The 18,543-nt window shown below is 37.5% G+C and overlaps 1 protein-coding gene across 1 annotated transcript in view; it reads left to right on the top strand.

The window, feature by feature from the left end:
* Window positions 1–18,543, top strand: part of URI1 (URI1 prefoldin like chaperone) — a 44,611-nt gene that overhangs the window by 13,070 nt on the left and 12,998 nt on the right. The window contains exons 2-4 of the mRNA XM_040615855.1: window positions 1,509–1,543; window positions 5,607–5,685; window positions 8,024–8,168. Coding sequence (XP_040471789.1) covers window positions 1,509–1,543; window positions 5,607–5,685; window positions 8,024–8,168 — 259 coding nt within the window. The remainder of the gene's footprint in view (window positions 1–1,508; window positions 1,544–5,606; window positions 5,686–8,023; window positions 8,169–18,543) is intronic.

The raw sequence follows: 18,543 nt of genomic DNA, 5'->3' as shown, positions 1-18,543 counted from the left end.
GAAACTTTACTCTTAAAATGGTCTTAATATTAATAGTATGAATTAGATTTTTGAGTTGATGTCCTGTAGAAGCCTGTATATTTACTCTTAATCTTAAAAGTAGTTAGCTTGCACATTAAGGGAAGTATTTGCTAGGCATTTGATTTATGGGAGTTTAAAGCATGTGATAAATTTAAACTTGGCTTACGCGGGATGAGCTACCTGGCTGAATTTCCTGATGGATTATGAAATAACGTAACCACAAATGTAGAGCTGATCCTTTTCATTTAAGTACTTTACTCTGTTTAAAGAATTATTAGCTCACAAAGTAGTCCCATTTTTTTTTTTAACTCCTATATGAGTAGAAAGTGCAGGGTCTGAGATCTGTTCTGCAATAACTGCACATATGCTAACTGAAAAAAAATATTGTCTTTCATTCCGTTGTTTGGAAAAAAAAAAGAATTATCTGCTCCAGTGATTTCAGTGGTACTTGAATGTATGTTATTGTTTTCCCTGCAAATTTTCTCATTAATTGCTTTCAAATGTTAGCATTATTTTGGCTATAGGAAAAACAAAATTTGTGGAAAAAAAAATATCCAGAAAATGCTTATATTGAGAAGATGTCTAGACATATTTAATTGCCTCATGGCTTCATTGCATTTCATATAATTGAATGAAATTGTTTGTGTTATATTTTTGGTAACCATTATTCAGAGATCAGAATATGTTTTGAAAGAGAAAATCTCCACGTAATTATGTCAGAGAAGGTCACAGGTTTCAGCATCTTGTCTGTTTGCTATATCTACACAGTCTAAAAATAATACAGTTAAAAAAGAGAAAAAGTATTTCATTTTAACAATGGGCTTTATCTTGTAAATAATTTTGGATCACTTGGAAAAGCCTGTGGCATAAGGAAATAAGTAAAATACTCTGATTAAAACTTCCTTTTTTTGACACCCAGAAACAACAAAAGGGAAGCCAGCAGCCCATAATGGTGTCAGATATCCCTGTATTTAAACACCACAAAATTAATTTGCGCTTTTTCAAATTAAAATGGCCAGTAGAAACATTTGTTGATGTACTGATAAAGGAAAAAATGGTTTTGGTGCTGTGGGGTTCATTTGTTTTTGTTTTTTAATGGTTGAGTATGGAAGTTACATTGATGTCTTATTATAATTTATGTTGTTTTCTTATTCTGCAAACATGTAACACTGAAAATAGATCTGCAGATTGCACAAAGTACTACTTATCTTATACTGTGTGTCACGTAATAGTTATGGAGCAGGTATTGCACCAAAATACGAATTGAAAAGCTGTAATTTTTTTCTGTGGTTATCAGTCTGCATTAGTGTGTGATAAAGTGTGCTGCTTAAGAACTACCATTCACATGCCTTTGCACTGACAAATAAAAATGTATATAGAGACACTACTGAATCTGTAAAGCTACTGTTCTAGTTTCTGATGCATTGACATTGCAGCTGTGTGCTTAGCCTTGTTTTTTCATGAGTAGTTATCTGTTTTAATGACAGGTGGTCACTAGCTGCCAAGAAAAAATCCAGCACTGGTAAGTGAATAATGTTTGATTACATGCCTAAAATACTGATGAGTAACCTAGTTATATTTTAGTAAAGTGTTGCTATTTATTCTAATGATAGCCAAATCCTACTAGCATGTTGTGGGAATTATAGTTAGCGATTGCTCAGAATTGTTGCAGTGTACTCTCTTTAAAATGTATATATTTTCCAGTATATCATTACTTTAAATCACAAGTACACTGAGCCTTAGTGTTTATACTCCTGTTTTAAATACCCAGCTCATTCGTTGTTTTTCCCCAAGTAACCTTGTGGGATGAATGCGGAATTTGCCTGATGGGTGAAAAGGTACTCCCGGGGTAGAACTGATTATTCTTGTTTTCTTTCTAACTATGGAGCACATAGGAAAATTCTGCCCCGCCACCCCACCTTCCATGTGCTAGATCAATGTGAAAGTAAGGTTTCCCTGGTTTTTCCCCTCTCAGAAAAGTATGTGATAAAGCTTAGTTTGTAATGCTTAGAAAGAAATGGTTTGTTATGTAAAAAAATTATCTCTGGGCACTTTTTTCTCTGTTGGCAATCTATGGTTAATAGAAAACATGCTTAGTAAATAATAGTTTTGTATGGCATCTGAGGAAAATGTACATTTAATGGTGAATGAAATCTTATATTATGAGTTACTGTGAGATATAGCAGTTGATCTTACAGATATCAAATTACAATATATCCATGCTGTGTTTACCATGATTTTACTGAGAGAACAACAGGAGCTGTCTTGATTATTGTCTGCAGGGTTATTGCAGAATCACAGCAACTGCCCCTTTAGTGGTGAGATTAAACCTTTGGTTATACACCATCAAGCATATAATATTTTAAATTTATTTTAAGAGGCTTTTTCTTCATGCCTGAAAGATCTCCAAGCAAATAATTTATATTTAGTGTGTATCAAATGTTTTTAGTTTAAATGCACATAGGCTGCAAGCACTGGATAAGAGGAAAAAAATCAAGGCAATCTATACACATCATCATATTAAATTCTGACTATTGGCTTGCAAAAATAATCTAAAACTAATATGTTTCATTTATGTTTAAAATTCAGAGACTGCATTAATTTTCAATAAGGGAAATATTATTGAAGTGCCTACTGGTGCTGCTGTGGTGAAGTCAGGCAGAATATCCCCAGCAGACATACTTTCTCAGGAGCTTTGCAGTGTCCATACCAGTTTGGTCCTGTGTGAAATTCTGCATGTACGTTCTTTTACTAAGAGACAGTATTTTTTAGAAATAAACTACTTGACAGAAAACCTTAACATTTGAACAGATTTTTAAGTTTGGAAGGTTTGTGACAGTTATTTCCTCTTATCAAAATAGCTGGGGTTTGTGGCGTGGGGTGGGAGGGCTGGCTGTGGAAGGAGTTGCAGGTGTGTTTGCTTCTATGCAAACTCTGACCATGGCCCTGTGAACTTGGGGGTTTGAGGCACAGAATGTCAAAAGGAAAACCTAACTTACTGATGCCTTTTGTGTGGAAAAAGCAGTTTATACAGCATCCGTACAATCTTTATAAAAATTATTTAAAATTTAGTACCTTGTTTAGATCTTGATTGTGCAAGAGCTGAGTGCTCTTGTTTCAACTGAGTAATTTGTTCATGTAAGACCTTTTAAGTAGTCAGTGACACAGAAGAATGTTAAATAGAATTGGGTGAATAACAATAGGGTTTTAAAATGCTCAGCTTCAGTATATTTCCATTATTCTCTTTTTCATTTTTCGTACACTTTTTGAAGTGTATTTCTAAAGCCATGACTCCAGTAATGGGTCTGGTGTGGGATTAAACATCTAGACGTGCATTTCCCCTTCTAGGGACGTGTTTATAGAAGTCCCAGTATTCATCCTCCCAGTTCACTTTGGTTCTTCATTGCACCTTGGGACTGAGCATAATGCCGGCACACCCCGGAGCTCCTGTGACCATCAGCTATAGGTGAAGAGGGAGATCAGCTTCTTTCTTTAAGTAATGCTGTTTCAGACCAATTAATTAAAAGGATTGATTTTAATTTTCTTTATCTCCGTGGTCCAGTTTAGGATGCGGCCACACTTTCAGAGATTCCCGTGGTGGAGTTTTGATCAGCAAAGGGCAATAGTCCTGCTGGAAAAAGAAACATATTTTGCTCTGTAAAGAAAATAGCTTTTGTAGCAAGTGATTTCTCCTGTACCCTAATCAGATTATTCAGTAATGGGCAGCAGTCAGACCTTAAAGGCAGTATCTTCTTTTCAGATTAATGAAAAAATGTTGAGTGACTTTCAGCTATGAAACAATGGGAACGTTTAATCCTGCTGCGAGTGGGGGGATATTCATACTATTCTCTTCCCGTGGAGTCTTCTCTTCACGTTTGAGACATGGGCAAGGCCTTTTGCTTGGGGATCATGTTTGGTTTTTTGGTGGATGGTCGGGGTGCATCAGTGTCCATTTCTCAAATACAGATTGCTGTGAGGCAAAGGCTGGATTCTACAACTATAACTAATTGTTATTGCTGACACCAAGTTGTCATTATATTGGTCCCCCCACCCATCTCATCTCCGCGACTTTTGTTAAGAGTCATGAGTTTGTCCCTCCTCTTTGAAGGAAGTGAATTCTGTTTTCACTTCGATGTGGGCAATGGACAGAGAAACTTGCCTAAAATGGCTGGGAGAAATCTGCTGTCCAACCAAAGCAGCAGCAAGCATCTTTTGTAAGTCAGTTATGGAATACCATTTTAATGTCCAAGTGGCATAAAAAAATAAGTTCTTTTTTTCAGAACCAGTTCAACAACTTAAAACATGAAGTACTCTAGGTATAAAGTAGAGCGATAACAGCAAAGTTCAACTGTGGAAGCAAATGAGTCAAAACATAGGATTATCAGATAATTTTTCATAACGAATGCTGAAGAAGATTTCACTCTGCTTATGAATCTAAGAAAATCAATGATAATATTTTAAGAGTTGTGTTATCAACTATGACATTCATTTTTCAGCACATTTATAGATTGCTTTCCTGAATCATCCTCAGAAAACCTGTAATTTGCATCTTGGGTCAGCGTTGTTAACTGTGCTGCTCCGTGCTTTCAGTTGCCTTTTATTGCAATATTTACTACCATATATATGTTTACTATTTTGAAGTACAAGTAAACAATATCATCAAACCTGACATTTATATGCCAGCTACTTCATGCAGGAGCTGATTTCTGACCATCTTCAGAATGGCAATGGTCCATTAAAAGACTTTTTCCAGCAGAATGTAAGTATTTAAGAATGTCTTCACTAAAGAAGGCTTTTTTAGAGGGACTGTAGTTGCTTGTTTTGCACACAAAGGAAGATCCCTGCGGTGACTGAGATGTTGTATCTTGCAAAGTCCTCTGAAGAGCCAGGTTTCTACCCTGGGAGTAGTTTGTGTTAAGTTCACCGAGCCATTTCTGTCTTGGGTAGCAACGTGTGGCCAGAGCCTCATTTACCATTTGGATAGAGAAGCAGCAGAAGGGATGTTTCTGATCTGTATTGTCCCTTGTCAGGGACTGAAGATGCGACAGAACCCCAGTGATCAAGCCATCTTTTAGGAGTGCTGACTCTTGGTAGGAACACAAACTTCACGTGAAAATCAGAATTAATTAAAATTTTGCCCGTTTATGTCAGCTCAAACCAAGGTCATGAATTCTTTATTACAACCGATACTTTGAAGAATTTGCCTCTTAGAAACTGTTTTTTTAGTTACTTCTCTAAATATTGATGGTTGTATAACTGTTAAATTTGAGCATGGAGTGAGAAATGCCAAATCCTGGTGAATGAACTGATTCTTTGCACCATAAAAAAAATCAAATTCAGGAAGAGACATGCACAGCCTAAAATAATCATGTCCCTATTGTAATACATGTTATTTTAAATAATCTAGCTATTATGTTTGTCACCCTGAGTCTTTTATAAATAAGTTATTAATCTATCAACTGCATGTGTTTAATCATAAAATAATTTATTTTTCTGTATTTTTTGTGGGTTGTTGAAATACTAGCAGGAAAACATTAACTCTTTACTTTAGATATGAAATTGAATCAGCTTGAATTTGTCAACAGGAAGAAGGTGGAGAGCGATTATGAGGCTCTTCAGGAACGACTCCGTACGCTGCCTGACAAACTGTCCTATGATATCATGGTATGTATGGTGTAGAGTTCACACAAGAAAATGGCTAAAATTTTTAGTAACTCAAGCATCTGCACTGGCAGTGAGGTGTTATTTAGGTTGCCATGTAATACTTCGAAATGTTAAGTTTATTATGATAATAGTTAAACTTTTGTTTCTATTTCTTTTCTTTGAAATCCATTATAAATTACAGTGTTACTGACAACCGAGAATTGATGACATAAATGCTAACACAAAACCTGACATGTTTGATATGTAAATCTATTGTATAGAAAACTATAATTATGACTGAATTACAGTACTTAGTCATTTCCTGAGAAGAAAGTGGCCGTAGTATTTCCTGATTCATGGAAATAAACCCTAGAACATTGATTTTTACATAAAAAGGTGCTGCTAATTTTTGTTTCACTGATCTTCACATTGACGTAGCAATCTTTTCTGGTGCTTTGAATCTTCCCTAACAACTGCACAGCTCCCTGTGTAAACTTCACCCTGTTGGCTTGTGCTCACCAGAGTTTTGACCAAATTGCCTTTTTCTCTTTCTTTTTTTCCTCCTCCCTTCTCAGGTCCAATTCAAGATATATCTTTGAAGGGAGGGAAGTAGTACTGTAAATAACTGAATGGCTAATTTCAGCAAAAAGTGCCTGACTGCTTTCTTCCTTGGCAGCCTGGTTCAGCGTATAGAGTTGAGTTGTTAGTAAGATGGTGTTGGAGTGAGTACACTTACCATGTGGGAAAAGAGAGTGTTTTCCTTTCCTGTGCTAATGATTCAGTTCTGGATTTTTATGTGTATAGTCCATTTACCATGTGTGTATGTGTGGCCACAGGATGTAAAGCAAAAAGATGGTGGTGTTTTGAAGGAAAAACGCTAGCTTTAAAAAAGCCAGATAGGGCTTATTCTTAGTTAAAGCACAATGTCAACTCACATCTGTTATTTTAAATGTATATAAATAGTTCCTATCCTGTTAGCCAAATAGTTTCATATGTTTTCAATTTTGCTTTCATCATTTTGGGGGAAGAGTGAACAGGCAAATGGTGCAATCTGCTACTTGAAAACCAAGTCAGGAAGGGTACACGTGTAAAAAAAGCACATTCTGCATAGTCTTAATGTTGGGATCCTGCCTGCTGGACAACTGCTTGAAGCATTGGTTTCCTCTTGGATGCTGAAGCTAGGGAAGATCACTTTCCAAGGAAACAGATCCACTAGGCCAGGTATCTGCTTCAGCACAAGCGTGATGAGCAAATAAGTGGCTGTCCTGAGGAAATGAATGTGGCAGAGGAGTGAAGTAGAAGGAAGGGATACAAACTGGCCGAGACAGATCTCTTTGACCCCAAGAAAGAGAAGTCTTGACATGGATGTGGTTCTTGGCATTTTGCCGCCTCCATTTTAACTTCAATTTGATTTTGGTCTTCTGATTTCTTTGTTGAAGCCCAAGGGCACGCAGGCAGTTGGCGGTAGGTAAGAATGCAGGGGGCTGGTGCTGGAGACAGGAGTGAGGGTGGCCCAGGCTCCTCCGCAGGGATAGGACTTGCCCAAGCACTGTCTGTAAAGGGTGGGCTCTGGAAGGCTTCTTAATTTATAGAAATAATGTCCCATACATTGTAATGCATGTTAAAGTGAGGGTTACCCATTTTAAGAAGCACCTCTAAAAGTAATCAAATGTGTTTATCACTGGTGTACTCCTGTCGGAAGTATTCTGGTTTTATGTATTGTTCCTGTGCCTGGAGAGACGTCAGAGGATGGGTGTTGCTTGGTGGAGCATCGCTCAAAGGTTGAGGTCTGCATGCCGGTGAATGATGAAACACAGTGAGATTCATTCAGCACGACCTGCGATCCTGCTGTTAGCCCCACAAACTTACACTGAGGTTTCTAGGTACTTACTATTAGCAAGACAGATACTGAGAGAAGCAACTCGTCTTTGAGTTGACCTTAGTCAGTATTTAAAAGATTCTAGCAAAGCTAAACTTGCTCTTCTGGGAAATGAATGTAGTCTGTGTATAACAAATACATAACTCACCTAAAGGATAGTAGTTTTATTATCAAGACTTACATGTTAAGATTAAGTGGATTTGTTTTCCGTATGAGCATTCAGCTATACTATAGTTTTGTGTCACAGAGTAACTTGTCCGGTTAAATACCGCTTTTCAGATTTTGTAAGTACAATACTAAATTCAAATATATCTGGGCATTTCAGTATTTATGAAGGGTTATACATTAAATAAGTACTGTAGAATTTTTATTTCCTTAACTCTGTTATTTTACTTTATTTTAAAAACTAAAGACATGAAAGACTGTCTAGGTTTTATTTTCATTAGTGATTTTCAGCAGTGTCTTCTGTGCCTTTGACAGGTACCTTTTGGTCCTCTTGCCTTCATGCCAGGAAAACTGGTCCACACCAATGAGGTTACTGTTCTGCTTGGGGACAACTGGTTTTCAAAATGCTCAGCAAAGCAGGCTGTTGCGCTAGTTGAGCACAGAAAAAAAACGTATGTATGTTTCTGAACATAATTTAATAGTTAAAGTATGTATCTTTGTATTAATGTATAAAATTAGTAGCATCTACACTTTCTTTTTTGTGGGCTCGCTAACGGAAGTCTCATTCAGATTACATAATGTCAGTTTAGCACCTTATTTTCCATCTCTACTTGGTATTTTATTGCGTGTCTAATTTTTTTTAAACATCTAGCCAGAGGTTGTTTTTTTTTTTTAAATGATCAGCTTAAGTTGCCAAAGTTCGGGTTTTGACATTAGATGTTAGAATACAAGATCAGTCAAGATTTGTTTGTTTATTATACACAAAAGTAAAAAAAAGAAAAAACAAACTAAACTAAAAAAACCCTTTCACTTTTCTTTAATGTGAGAAACGCTGTATTCTTTTCCAGAAAGTGAACGTCACAGTGTACTTACGCTTTTAGTTATCTTAGTCCTTGTATTTTGTTCCCTTGTCTCATCTTGTATTCCTTTGCTGCCTTGTCCTCTGGTTTTTTGGTTTTTGTTTTTCCTTTCTCTGTACCGTTTTCCAGCTTTCTTCTCCCTCTGTGCATGCTTTACTTTTGCTGGTTTTTTTTTTCTCACTTGCTACTTAGCTGCATTTCGCCTCCTGCCCTTGATGTTCCTATCCATTGGTGTGGAGAGATCCACCGGATCTCCTCTGATCAAGTGCTGTTGGTGACCACCAATTTCATCTTTCATAGCAGCATATCGCAGAGGCATATAGCAATTCCTGCTTTTGTTTCCAGCCCTTGTTGGTTGGTGGCGAGACCTTGGCTTCCAAGGGCCAGGACCACCAGCAAATGGTGTGCACGGTGCACTTTGGAACCTCTTTTATGTTAGAAGGAATGAGAGCCTAAAATATTAGATGTAGATGTCAAGGAAGGAAAAGCACAATAAAATGGAAAATAAATTGGTACCTATTAGCCTTTGCTGCTTGCTTTAGATAAGTGTGTGAGTAAATTTTTTTCATGTTGGTTTTACATGTAATCTGTCTTATTCCTGAACAAGTACTCGCTGTGGCTTTACCCTGCGTATGTTACAACTATCACAACTATTTACACTGGGTTTTTAAGTTCAGCTATCCATGTTGCTGCCTGCAGCAGAATAACTTAGAGGTTCCCCATCTGAATACTCGTGTTGCTTTTTTTTCAAATCTGTGCAAACAATATTTGTGTAAGAGAAGTTGGGTTTTTTAATAAAAAATCATTTGCTGTATTAATTAAAAATATTCCTTTATTAAGAACATTGCCAAAAGTGTATAATTCGTATTTCACCTATTATCTTCCTTAATCTGGTTCTCCTGACACAGCTTTGCAATTTTCTTTCTTACTGAACTGAGTCTACATTATTTATTATGACTCTTGTGAGATCTCAGGTCCATATCTTTTTCCTTGATATCTGATACTTTTTTCAGTGCTGCAGAATATTTTTGTCACCATTACATTCAGTGAAATCATTTGACCTTTGCATAGTAGATGTTTGAACATTAAGTAGTCTGCTGGGAGACACACAATAAGTGCTAGATTCTTTCCTTTATGTTCTTTTAAATTGCATTTAAAACACGAACTCAGAGATACTAATTTCTTTTAAAACAAAATTGTCATCGATGCTGGATATAAACCCTCCATTCAGCTGATAGTTCACTTCAGCTGTGTGATGGCTGCCAGTGGGAGGCTCCAAAACACTGATATTAACTAAAAACTTCTTATTTAAAGGACTATTTTCAGTTTTGGATGATAAAAACTATACTAGTACACATGATTCTGAAAAAAAATATTCTTTCATAGATAGAGTTTTCTCCTTTGAAAAATACAACCGATAAACTCTTTTGACCATTTTCACACTAAATGAGGGCGACTTAGAGGAGAATATTGGAGATTTTATTAGTTTATTCTAATTAGGAAAAAAGTTATGTACGTGAAAGACCTGTAGGCCGTTGCTGTATAATGTGAATTGGTCACTTGTGGCACCAATTCGATAGACTGATGTTTCACAAATATTAGTATAAAGTCTCTTTTGTGTATTGCACCGTAGTTATGTTTATAGGCATGACTTCCGATTTCACTGGCATTTTGTGAGCACAGGGGCTTCATAGTTTACAGGGAGATGTATATTGGGCATTATCCTTACATTGACACAACGTGATTTGATTTTTAGTATGTAATCTTTTTGTTTTGGGCATAATTTTCATGAGTAGGTCACACAAGCTGGAAAAGAGGGCATGGTTACTGCGGTGGATTACATCGCAAGCAGTCCCAAATGTCCTGTGTGTCAGTCGGAAGGTCCTAACACAGCAAAGCTTTTTTAAGCATGTGCTTAAGGCCAGTGTGTGTTTAAGGGCTTTGATATATAGGGATTGGAGTCTGAGCAGAGCAAAGAAAGGCTCATGCTGAAATTGCTTCCTGAACAGAAAGCTGGCAATATTTGTTGATAGCTTGTTTCTTCAGTGACCTACATTTTCCCCCCCAATGTTACTAGATTTAATTTAGATGGCTATTTTTTTGTAACTAGCTGGTCAAATCCATTCAAAATGAAGTTAAGTAGTATAGCACTAGTAATTCAGTGCTTTAACAGAAATTAAGAGTTGTAAGGAAATAAATACAAGTCGCACGTTTTCATTGCTTACCGTACCTTGTGTCCCACTCTCCTGAGTGGAGAGGGGTGGGAGAGCATCTGCTCGGGGTTTAACTTTTCTAGTGGGACTTGCTCTTAGGTAGAAAAGGGTAAGAGATTCCTATAACTCACTCACTTCAGAGTGCTGGTTCTGGGGAGTTTTCTTTATTACCTTTGACTAGTTTTGCATGGCTCTGCCCATTGAAGACCTCTGGTCGCCAGGGGTTGACCCTGTTTGCCTTTGAGGACACCCCTGCCCTACCGGTTAATTTAATCAAGGTTCACAGAAAACTTACATTTTGATTCCTTCTGTGCATGTTGGATGCAGACAAGAATGAACAATATGAATTTGCATGCTTATGCAGTAACAGTGCCAAATAAATCCAACAGTATCGGCGACTATAAAGCCTTGGAAGTTAGGCGTAGCAGTAAGAGTGTACTGTTTATAAAAGCTTTAAATATTACTTAGTACTAATTAGGTCATCCTTTTTGTCTTCTTAGTTTTGTTAAATTTGCTTTTAAAAGGAGAATGAGTGAAAAAATGTTTGCTTCTGTGGAGTAGAGAAAAGCCCAGCCGCAGCAGATTAATATCTTGGTTAAAATTTACTTAATTGAAAGGAATAATTGAAGGGTGACTGTACTGAATTTTAAAAGTAAATGTACTTTAACTGACAAAGCTGTAGAAAGCCTATTTTGGGGATACATTTTTGTTTGCTTGGCTTTTGATTTAGATGCAAACTGTTCAGCATTGTGATTGGTTGAAATGTATTTGGTAAAATTTGGGACAGTCAGTCATGTCAAATGTTACTTTTTCATAAAATATTGATCATGTCTTCCTGAGTAGTATTTGAGTTGCTGTAGGTCTTTAATTTGCTGTGCATTTTTGTGACATCCTAGGTGTTCAGTTAGTTTCAAAAATGTTAAAAAAATAAATCTAGTGAAGTTTTTGGAATTGCCAAGTATATTTTTAATTGTTTTAAATTTGTTGCAGTTTGTTAAACCAGGTAGCACAGATAATGGGAAACACTTTACACATGTTTGTGTGTAAAAATGTGAAGAAATAGTGAAGTAGATTAAAGGATATGCACACCAAATTCCATTATAATAAAAGAAATTAGCTTTTTAAGTATGTCACAGTTTAGCACAACAATAATGCAATTGTACTTTTTTTCCCTTACAATTATCTTGCTTAAGGTACTTCATAATATTTCTGTTCTCCTCAAGGCAAGACTGTATTGTCTCAGAATTCAAAGAGGGAATAAAGATTCTTTTTGTGAATATGGGATTATATCTTTTACGTGTTTGTGATGATATAAATTACATTTTTTCTCTATATCAGTAATCGCATTAATTCTTTAAGATGGGAAATTTTTCATTACAATAGTCCCTGTGGTAGTTACTATAGAAAGAAATTAAATAGATTTTTCTTATAAATATTTGTAGATTAATTCAGTATGCTAGGTGTTCCAAGTGTCTAAACACTTTAAAAGATGGGAAATTAAAACATGCACACAGAACTAGGAGTGGTTTTATTGTGTTCAAAATTTATCAGATTAAAAAAAAAAATCCCACTTAAAGGAGAATTGTTGAACTACTTAGCAAATGTGTCTTCAGTATATGTAAGAATACCCTTGCAGTGTCATGCTGCAAATGAATTCATGAAATGAAAATACTGATTACATTAACATACAGTATTGTGATAGTACCCAATTGTAAATCGCAGTATGTAACCTTTAGTACAAATATTTGCGTCAATCAAAATTGACCGATAGCTTAGTATACAGGGTTTAAAAGACACCATTGTTTTTAATAAATAAGGTGATCCAGGCAGATGAGGACCAGTTTGAATTTGTTCCTTATCAGCATTTCCAGAAAAAAGGATATTGTCTCCAAAATATATGATAGGAAGGCTTTCCATTTCCCATCTGTGAATGAGTGAGCCTTTAGAGGTTTTAATGTTTCATCCAAGGGTGAAAATAACTTCCTTTATATTCTAAAGAACGTAACACAAACTTGCCTGCTCACTTTTTTTTGGAGGGGGAAGGACAAAAAATGCAGGCAATGTTACAAAGAAATCTAGCTGTGGCTTTTTTTTTTAATTAAAAAAAAAATGGGTTTTTTTTTTGCATGCTGTAGAATTACTGTCAGGGTGGTTTTGACCATTTTTTTACTGTTCTTTGTGATTATCACTTTTTAGTTTGGTAACCTCCATCAGTTCCTTCCTTACCCTTGTTAAGTTAGGAGCTGATTCAGTGGAGCGTTAAGTGCTCTAAATTTGCTCTGCAGTTCCCAGGAGGTGTTTGGTTTCTCACAGGACCACAGGCTAGGTATTTTAACCAGAACAGAGTGGAAGAAAGTAAGGGGAATAGACTCCTTTCTGTAAGTTACATGCTGCGAATCAAAGAACCCCCTACCTTTTTATAATTCTTACTGGGCAACGGAGGAGTTGTCTGAATGCCACCCTCCTTCATTTAGGAAGAATTTAAATGTAGTCGTATGATTCTAGGGATTACATAGGTGTGTGAACCTAAAAGAGAAATGTGTTGCATTTACTTAGCATTCCTAAAGCCAAGTTATCTGTACAAATTTTGACAGAAAAAAATCCAAATTACTTTGATTTTGATACCAAGGGAACGTGGAAAGCAGAATGAAGGTTGTCTTTAAGAGGCACAAAGCTACTGCACAAAGGGTTGCATTGCGTTTTAAAGAACCAGTGCAGAATGAATTTATTTATGTTGTTGCAAGCACAAAGAGAGCTTAAATTCATATACACAAAAAGCAATCAGGATTCTCTTTTGAATCTTAAAACAAATGCATCTGTAGAAAAATGAACAGTAAAGGACAGAAAGAGTAGGGTGTTTTGAAAAGCTCTTAGTAGATACTACTTTCTGCAGAACTGCAGATTTTACTTGTTTTAAGTAACCTGCGATCGTTTGTTGGAAAATTATTGGCTGCAACTCTGTTTTGTTGCAGATTAAATGCATATTTATTAAAATACAGTTAAAAATCCTCAGATGGTTGATGTACTTGTGCAGGCCGTTAAAAGCAAAAAAATAAGTAACACACTTCAAATAGCATGCCATAACTCAACCCGTTAATAAATAGTACTGGTAATTGTACCGTAGTGCTGCACTTTGGCGTGATAGGCATTACTGTTTTGTTCAGGGGTCAGTCATAATTGTCCTAGAAAATGCTGATCAACGATTCAGCATGCAAAATGCTATTCTGTGGTTCCCCCATGTAACTTCCCTTCTGCACCTGGAATGGGATGGTGGAGAGTGAGAACCGGGGAGGTGCTACTGCCTTCAGGTGCACGTGCTCAGTTCTCGCTCTGGAGGAACGGAGCCGCTGTCAGGTCTGAGGTAGGTGGTTGCTCCCTGGCTTGTATAAACACGCTCTGTGTGTTTAACCATCTTAAGGCTTGTTACCTTCTACTTGAGAAACTGCGTTAGATGATGAAGGGATCTTAACTCAAAGTCTCAGTTGCATACAGAATTCTTTGTTACACTTAATCTAAAATTTCTGTCCAGTCACCTATCCTCAAAGGAGATTACTTCCTAACTTTCCCGTCTTTTTCTTCTACCATTGTATTTGTGAGACTCCCCTGAAGACTGACTGAACCCAGCAAGGTAAACCAGGCTTCAGCTTCATCTCAGTTTGTCCTGTTTCACACGGTCTGACTTTTCAAAATAGATCAACCTGTTCTCACTATTCTTGTCTGTTCTTACTATTTAAATCCCAGTGTAACACACAGTTTCCAGAAGTAACTAAAATAACGTCTATGATTCCCCAAATCCTTATAGACAACACTCCAAGGACATTAATGTCAAACTCAGATAATTAAAATTTGTATCCAGCCAAGCTAATTAACCCATTAAAGCCAAAACGCATAGATGAGTATTTGTGTCAGTTTGGCATTAGTACGTTGTCATGTCTTGTAAAATCTGGCTTCGGTGGACTTCATTTCAACAATATGAAATGTGTTCCCCAATTATGTTTTTCCTCTACCAGCGTATATGTAGCAAGCAGAGGGCTGCTTCTTAAAAATGGCTAGTCGTGGTGTAAGGAAATCCAGTCAAGTCCTTTCAGACTAACAAGGGAGCTGGGAAGGAATGATCTAAATGTAAAGAAATCCTGCTGCCTGTAAATATCCAATGGCTGCTGTGCAGGGGAAATCTACATATCCTGATGTCTGATTCAAATACCTTCTGCTTTTGGAGGTCCTGGAAAATAGTCCTAAAGACTCTGGCTTCTCTGTGGCACTCAGCTGTCTTTGCAAGTGGTTTTGTTCCGCTGCGACATGTCAATAGGAACTACTTGGGTTCACCTGAAAGCCATGTCAGACTTTTCTCAGATTATTGGATGTGACAAAGTTGGACAACAGCCTCTGGTTCAATCCGTCTTAAAAGGCTCTAAGAAGCTTAAGCCACAGGGTAGTAAGAGGAGGAGACTGTGGAGCCTCTCTTACTCTACCGATACTTTTATGGGGGTCTCAGTGAATTAAAAAAAATCCCTGTGGTTTATAAAGTGAATTGTTTCTTGCTAGGTAGGGTACAATTTACATTTCAGTGGATGGGGTTGGAGGCTTTTAGGATGTGCAGTGGCAGGTCTAAACCACGAACCCCTGAGCTTCCCCTGCGGTCAGGTGCATGAGCCCTTTTCCAGGACTTTCCCTGGCCGTGGAAAGGTCTCTCCTTTGGCTGAGCGGGAGCCCTGGCTGTCTGGGCAGGGCAGGCTCAGTGTGCTGACCGACCAGGGACGTGGGGACGGAGCAGGGATGGAGCAGGGATGGAGCAGGGACAGAGCGCTGCGGTAATCCCAGCTGGCCGCTGGCGGGCTGCGTGGCCAGGGGCGAGTCACTTCAACTGTCTGTTTCTTCATCTGTAAAGCAGTGGAGAGTAGTGCTTACCTCCCTCGCAGGGCACTGGGCAGAGGAGTTAATACTGGTACAACTTTTGAAAATAAACCGCGGTGTGTAATTGCTCGGTGTCTTAACCTGACGGAGCAAACCAACGTGCTTCCATCCAGAAAGCGGCATGGCAAGCTGGCGCTCCAGGAGCAGCGTGGTCTAGGTGGGTGTCGAGCAAGATTTAGATACACAGGCAATGACTGAGACACTCGTGGTGTTTAAGAAACAGCTGAGCATTACATTTACTATGAATGTAAAATAAAAGCCTGAGGAAAATTGGTCTCAAGCTAGACGTTTATGTATATTGAGACTACCTTCAAGAGCTGAAAGCACAGATGGGAGCATTTTGTTTGAAAACTATCGCCACCTCTTTTTGATTTGGACTTTGGAGGGCGCGTTATACACCAGGAAGAGCTGTGGGTGATGGTGATAGGAATTAACGGAAGAATAAAAGCTGCGTGCGAGGGGTGATCACTGCTGTGCCCGATGGGGGACGAGGCGGCTCTGGAAGGAGTTGTGTAAGGGGGTGGCACGTGGAAGGAGCTATGTCTGCTGAAGGGGGTGTGCTGGCACTGCTCGGATGTTCAGTGCTTCTTGGAAATTGTGTTAGGAAATGCAAACACAGAGCAGTTTCCAGGGGAGAATCTTAAGCTCTTTCTTAGAAACAGCCTAACTAATGGAGATGACTACACATCCGATGCGTAGGTTGATGTTTGGTTTAGAGGCTAATGCTTTTGAAGTACTCCAAAAGTCTGAGCTGTGTCTTTGTGCTTCTTGTTGGAAAGGATGGACGTGTTTGAGTAGCCTTCTCTGAAATGCAGAATTCTCTTCTAAACTATTTACTCCAAGTAATATATTTTCAAGGAATTATATGTGATACACTATGAAATATGAACAGGGTAAAATGCATACAATACTGATTCTCTTAAAATTAGGATGAGGTTAATCTCACACGCTTGGTGGTAGTTGTGTTTTGCTTGACTGTTTCATGCATAATTCCTTCTTCTGCATTGCCAAGGGGGAGGAGGGATCTGAACCTGTCTGTAGAACCTGGGTCACTAAGTAGATTTTATTTTGTAAGTAGAAGTACAAACTCGTTTTGTCTACTTAAGTGCACTTTGTAATCATTTTGTGATTATTAATTTATTTTCACACATCCTTATCTGAAAGGCCTATTGTTATAATAGATGCAGCCTCTGAAACATTGACAACTGCATACCCTAGCCAGAAAACTGTATGGGGAGTAGCTATGTAGGTACTTAAAACTTTTTGGAATTAACCTCTAGATTAGAGAGATGCTTAATCAAATAGTAAAGTTAACAGGCAAAAGGAGAATTAAAGTAAAGAGTAAGAATACTGAGAAAATACTTCGAAAAGAGTTTTTGACGTGAAATATTTTGTGGTTAAGTTTTCCCTCGTTACACGTTGCTGTCTGTAAAATGGGAATAGCAGGGTGCTCTGCCATACTTGTATGCTGTGAGAATAAATAATTCCAGGTGTATGAGGTTTTTTACATGCCACAGTACTGGTGATCATGTAAATATCGTAAATAGGAGCAGTGCTGAAGAAGGAGCTAGCTAGATTGATGAAGTGAGTTACTGCTTAAAAAAGTTTATTGGAGTGTGACTTTGCTGATCCCATGGTAGAGAGGATCTCTTTGCCTCCTTCATAGTACTGTATGAGACATCATCTTCTTGTATTGCTTTAATGATTTCAAAAAAGAATTTTAAAATAGAAAATCAGCTTACTTCTTCACAAAGGCTTTTAGCTCCTTCAGGGTATATAGGACCAGTAGGTGCAAGGTCTTAGAGATCCTCTGTTGAAACTAATTTATGTAGTAAGTCTTCCCTCCTGAAAATTTGCATTTGTATTAGTTTTGAGTTGAACAAAGAGTGCAAGTCTATTAATATTATTAGTATAAGGCTTTAATTGTGCCCTCTTTCCCCCAATTCCTAAGTCTTAGCAAAGCTGTGTTTCCTTTTCAGGCGGTTATGACCTTCTTCTTTTGCAAATTAGTTTGTTTTTTATGATAACTTTAAGGTAAAAGTGAAACTTAAGTTTTTAATATTTTATAAATTGCTGTTGAAAGGATTCATTATTTAATTGGCACGAGGGGATATAGAAAGCACTGTCTGAAATGAACTCATGTCTAAGAACTGGGTAGTTCTTAAAGTAGGTTTTCAAAATTGCTGTAAAGCGTAGTTGCCCAGACAGAAGAGCTGTCTGCCTTCTGCTCTGTGGTAAAAATACAGTTATTAGGGCACAAGCATATTTCACTTGTCCGTCATAACAAAAATGTTTGAACATAGTAACAGGAATGAAGTTTCAAAGGATTTTTAACAGTATATTTCAGATACCCGTCTTGATTTTGTCACACTAAACCAGACTCTCCACCTGGATGTTTTTCTATCTAGAAGATTTTTACTCAAAAAGACAGTTTTTCCTTATTTTCATGTTGACCTCAAAAGTCAGCTTTTTGGTTTGCGACATGTGCTGAACAGTTTAATTGATTGACTTTGGGGGAATATTACAGGTAACATTAATAGAAGGCTTTGTGCAACCTGTCCTACGGTAGATCGTATACATAGCTTCCCTCCCCTATAGAAGCACTATCAGAAGGGGGTGTTATTCAAATGAAACTGCCGTGTGTTTCCTTAAATCAATGCCTACAGCACTCTGTCTAGTTTACCCCATTTTTCTTCTTAGAGTGGTTTCACAGTTTGTGTTCAAATTTACACACAAAGGATCTGCAACTTCTTCCTAATGAATCAAATGGTTAATTTGTCTTTTATAAAGATTTTTCCATTCTGGTTTTAAGTAATTACCAACCTTTGCAGTCGTTATCTGCAAGCGT

The sequence above is a fragment of the Falco naumanni genome, chromosome 15 (genome assembly GCF_017639655.2).
Source record: "Falco naumanni isolate bFalNau1 chromosome 15, bFalNau1.pat, whole genome shotgun sequence".
In the NCBI taxonomy this organism is placed as follows: domain Eukaryota; kingdom Metazoa; phylum Chordata; class Aves; order Falconiformes; family Falconidae; genus Falco; species Falco naumanni.
Note: the sequence above shows the minus strand (reverse complement) of the source record. Positions and strands in the feature narration are given on the sequence as shown.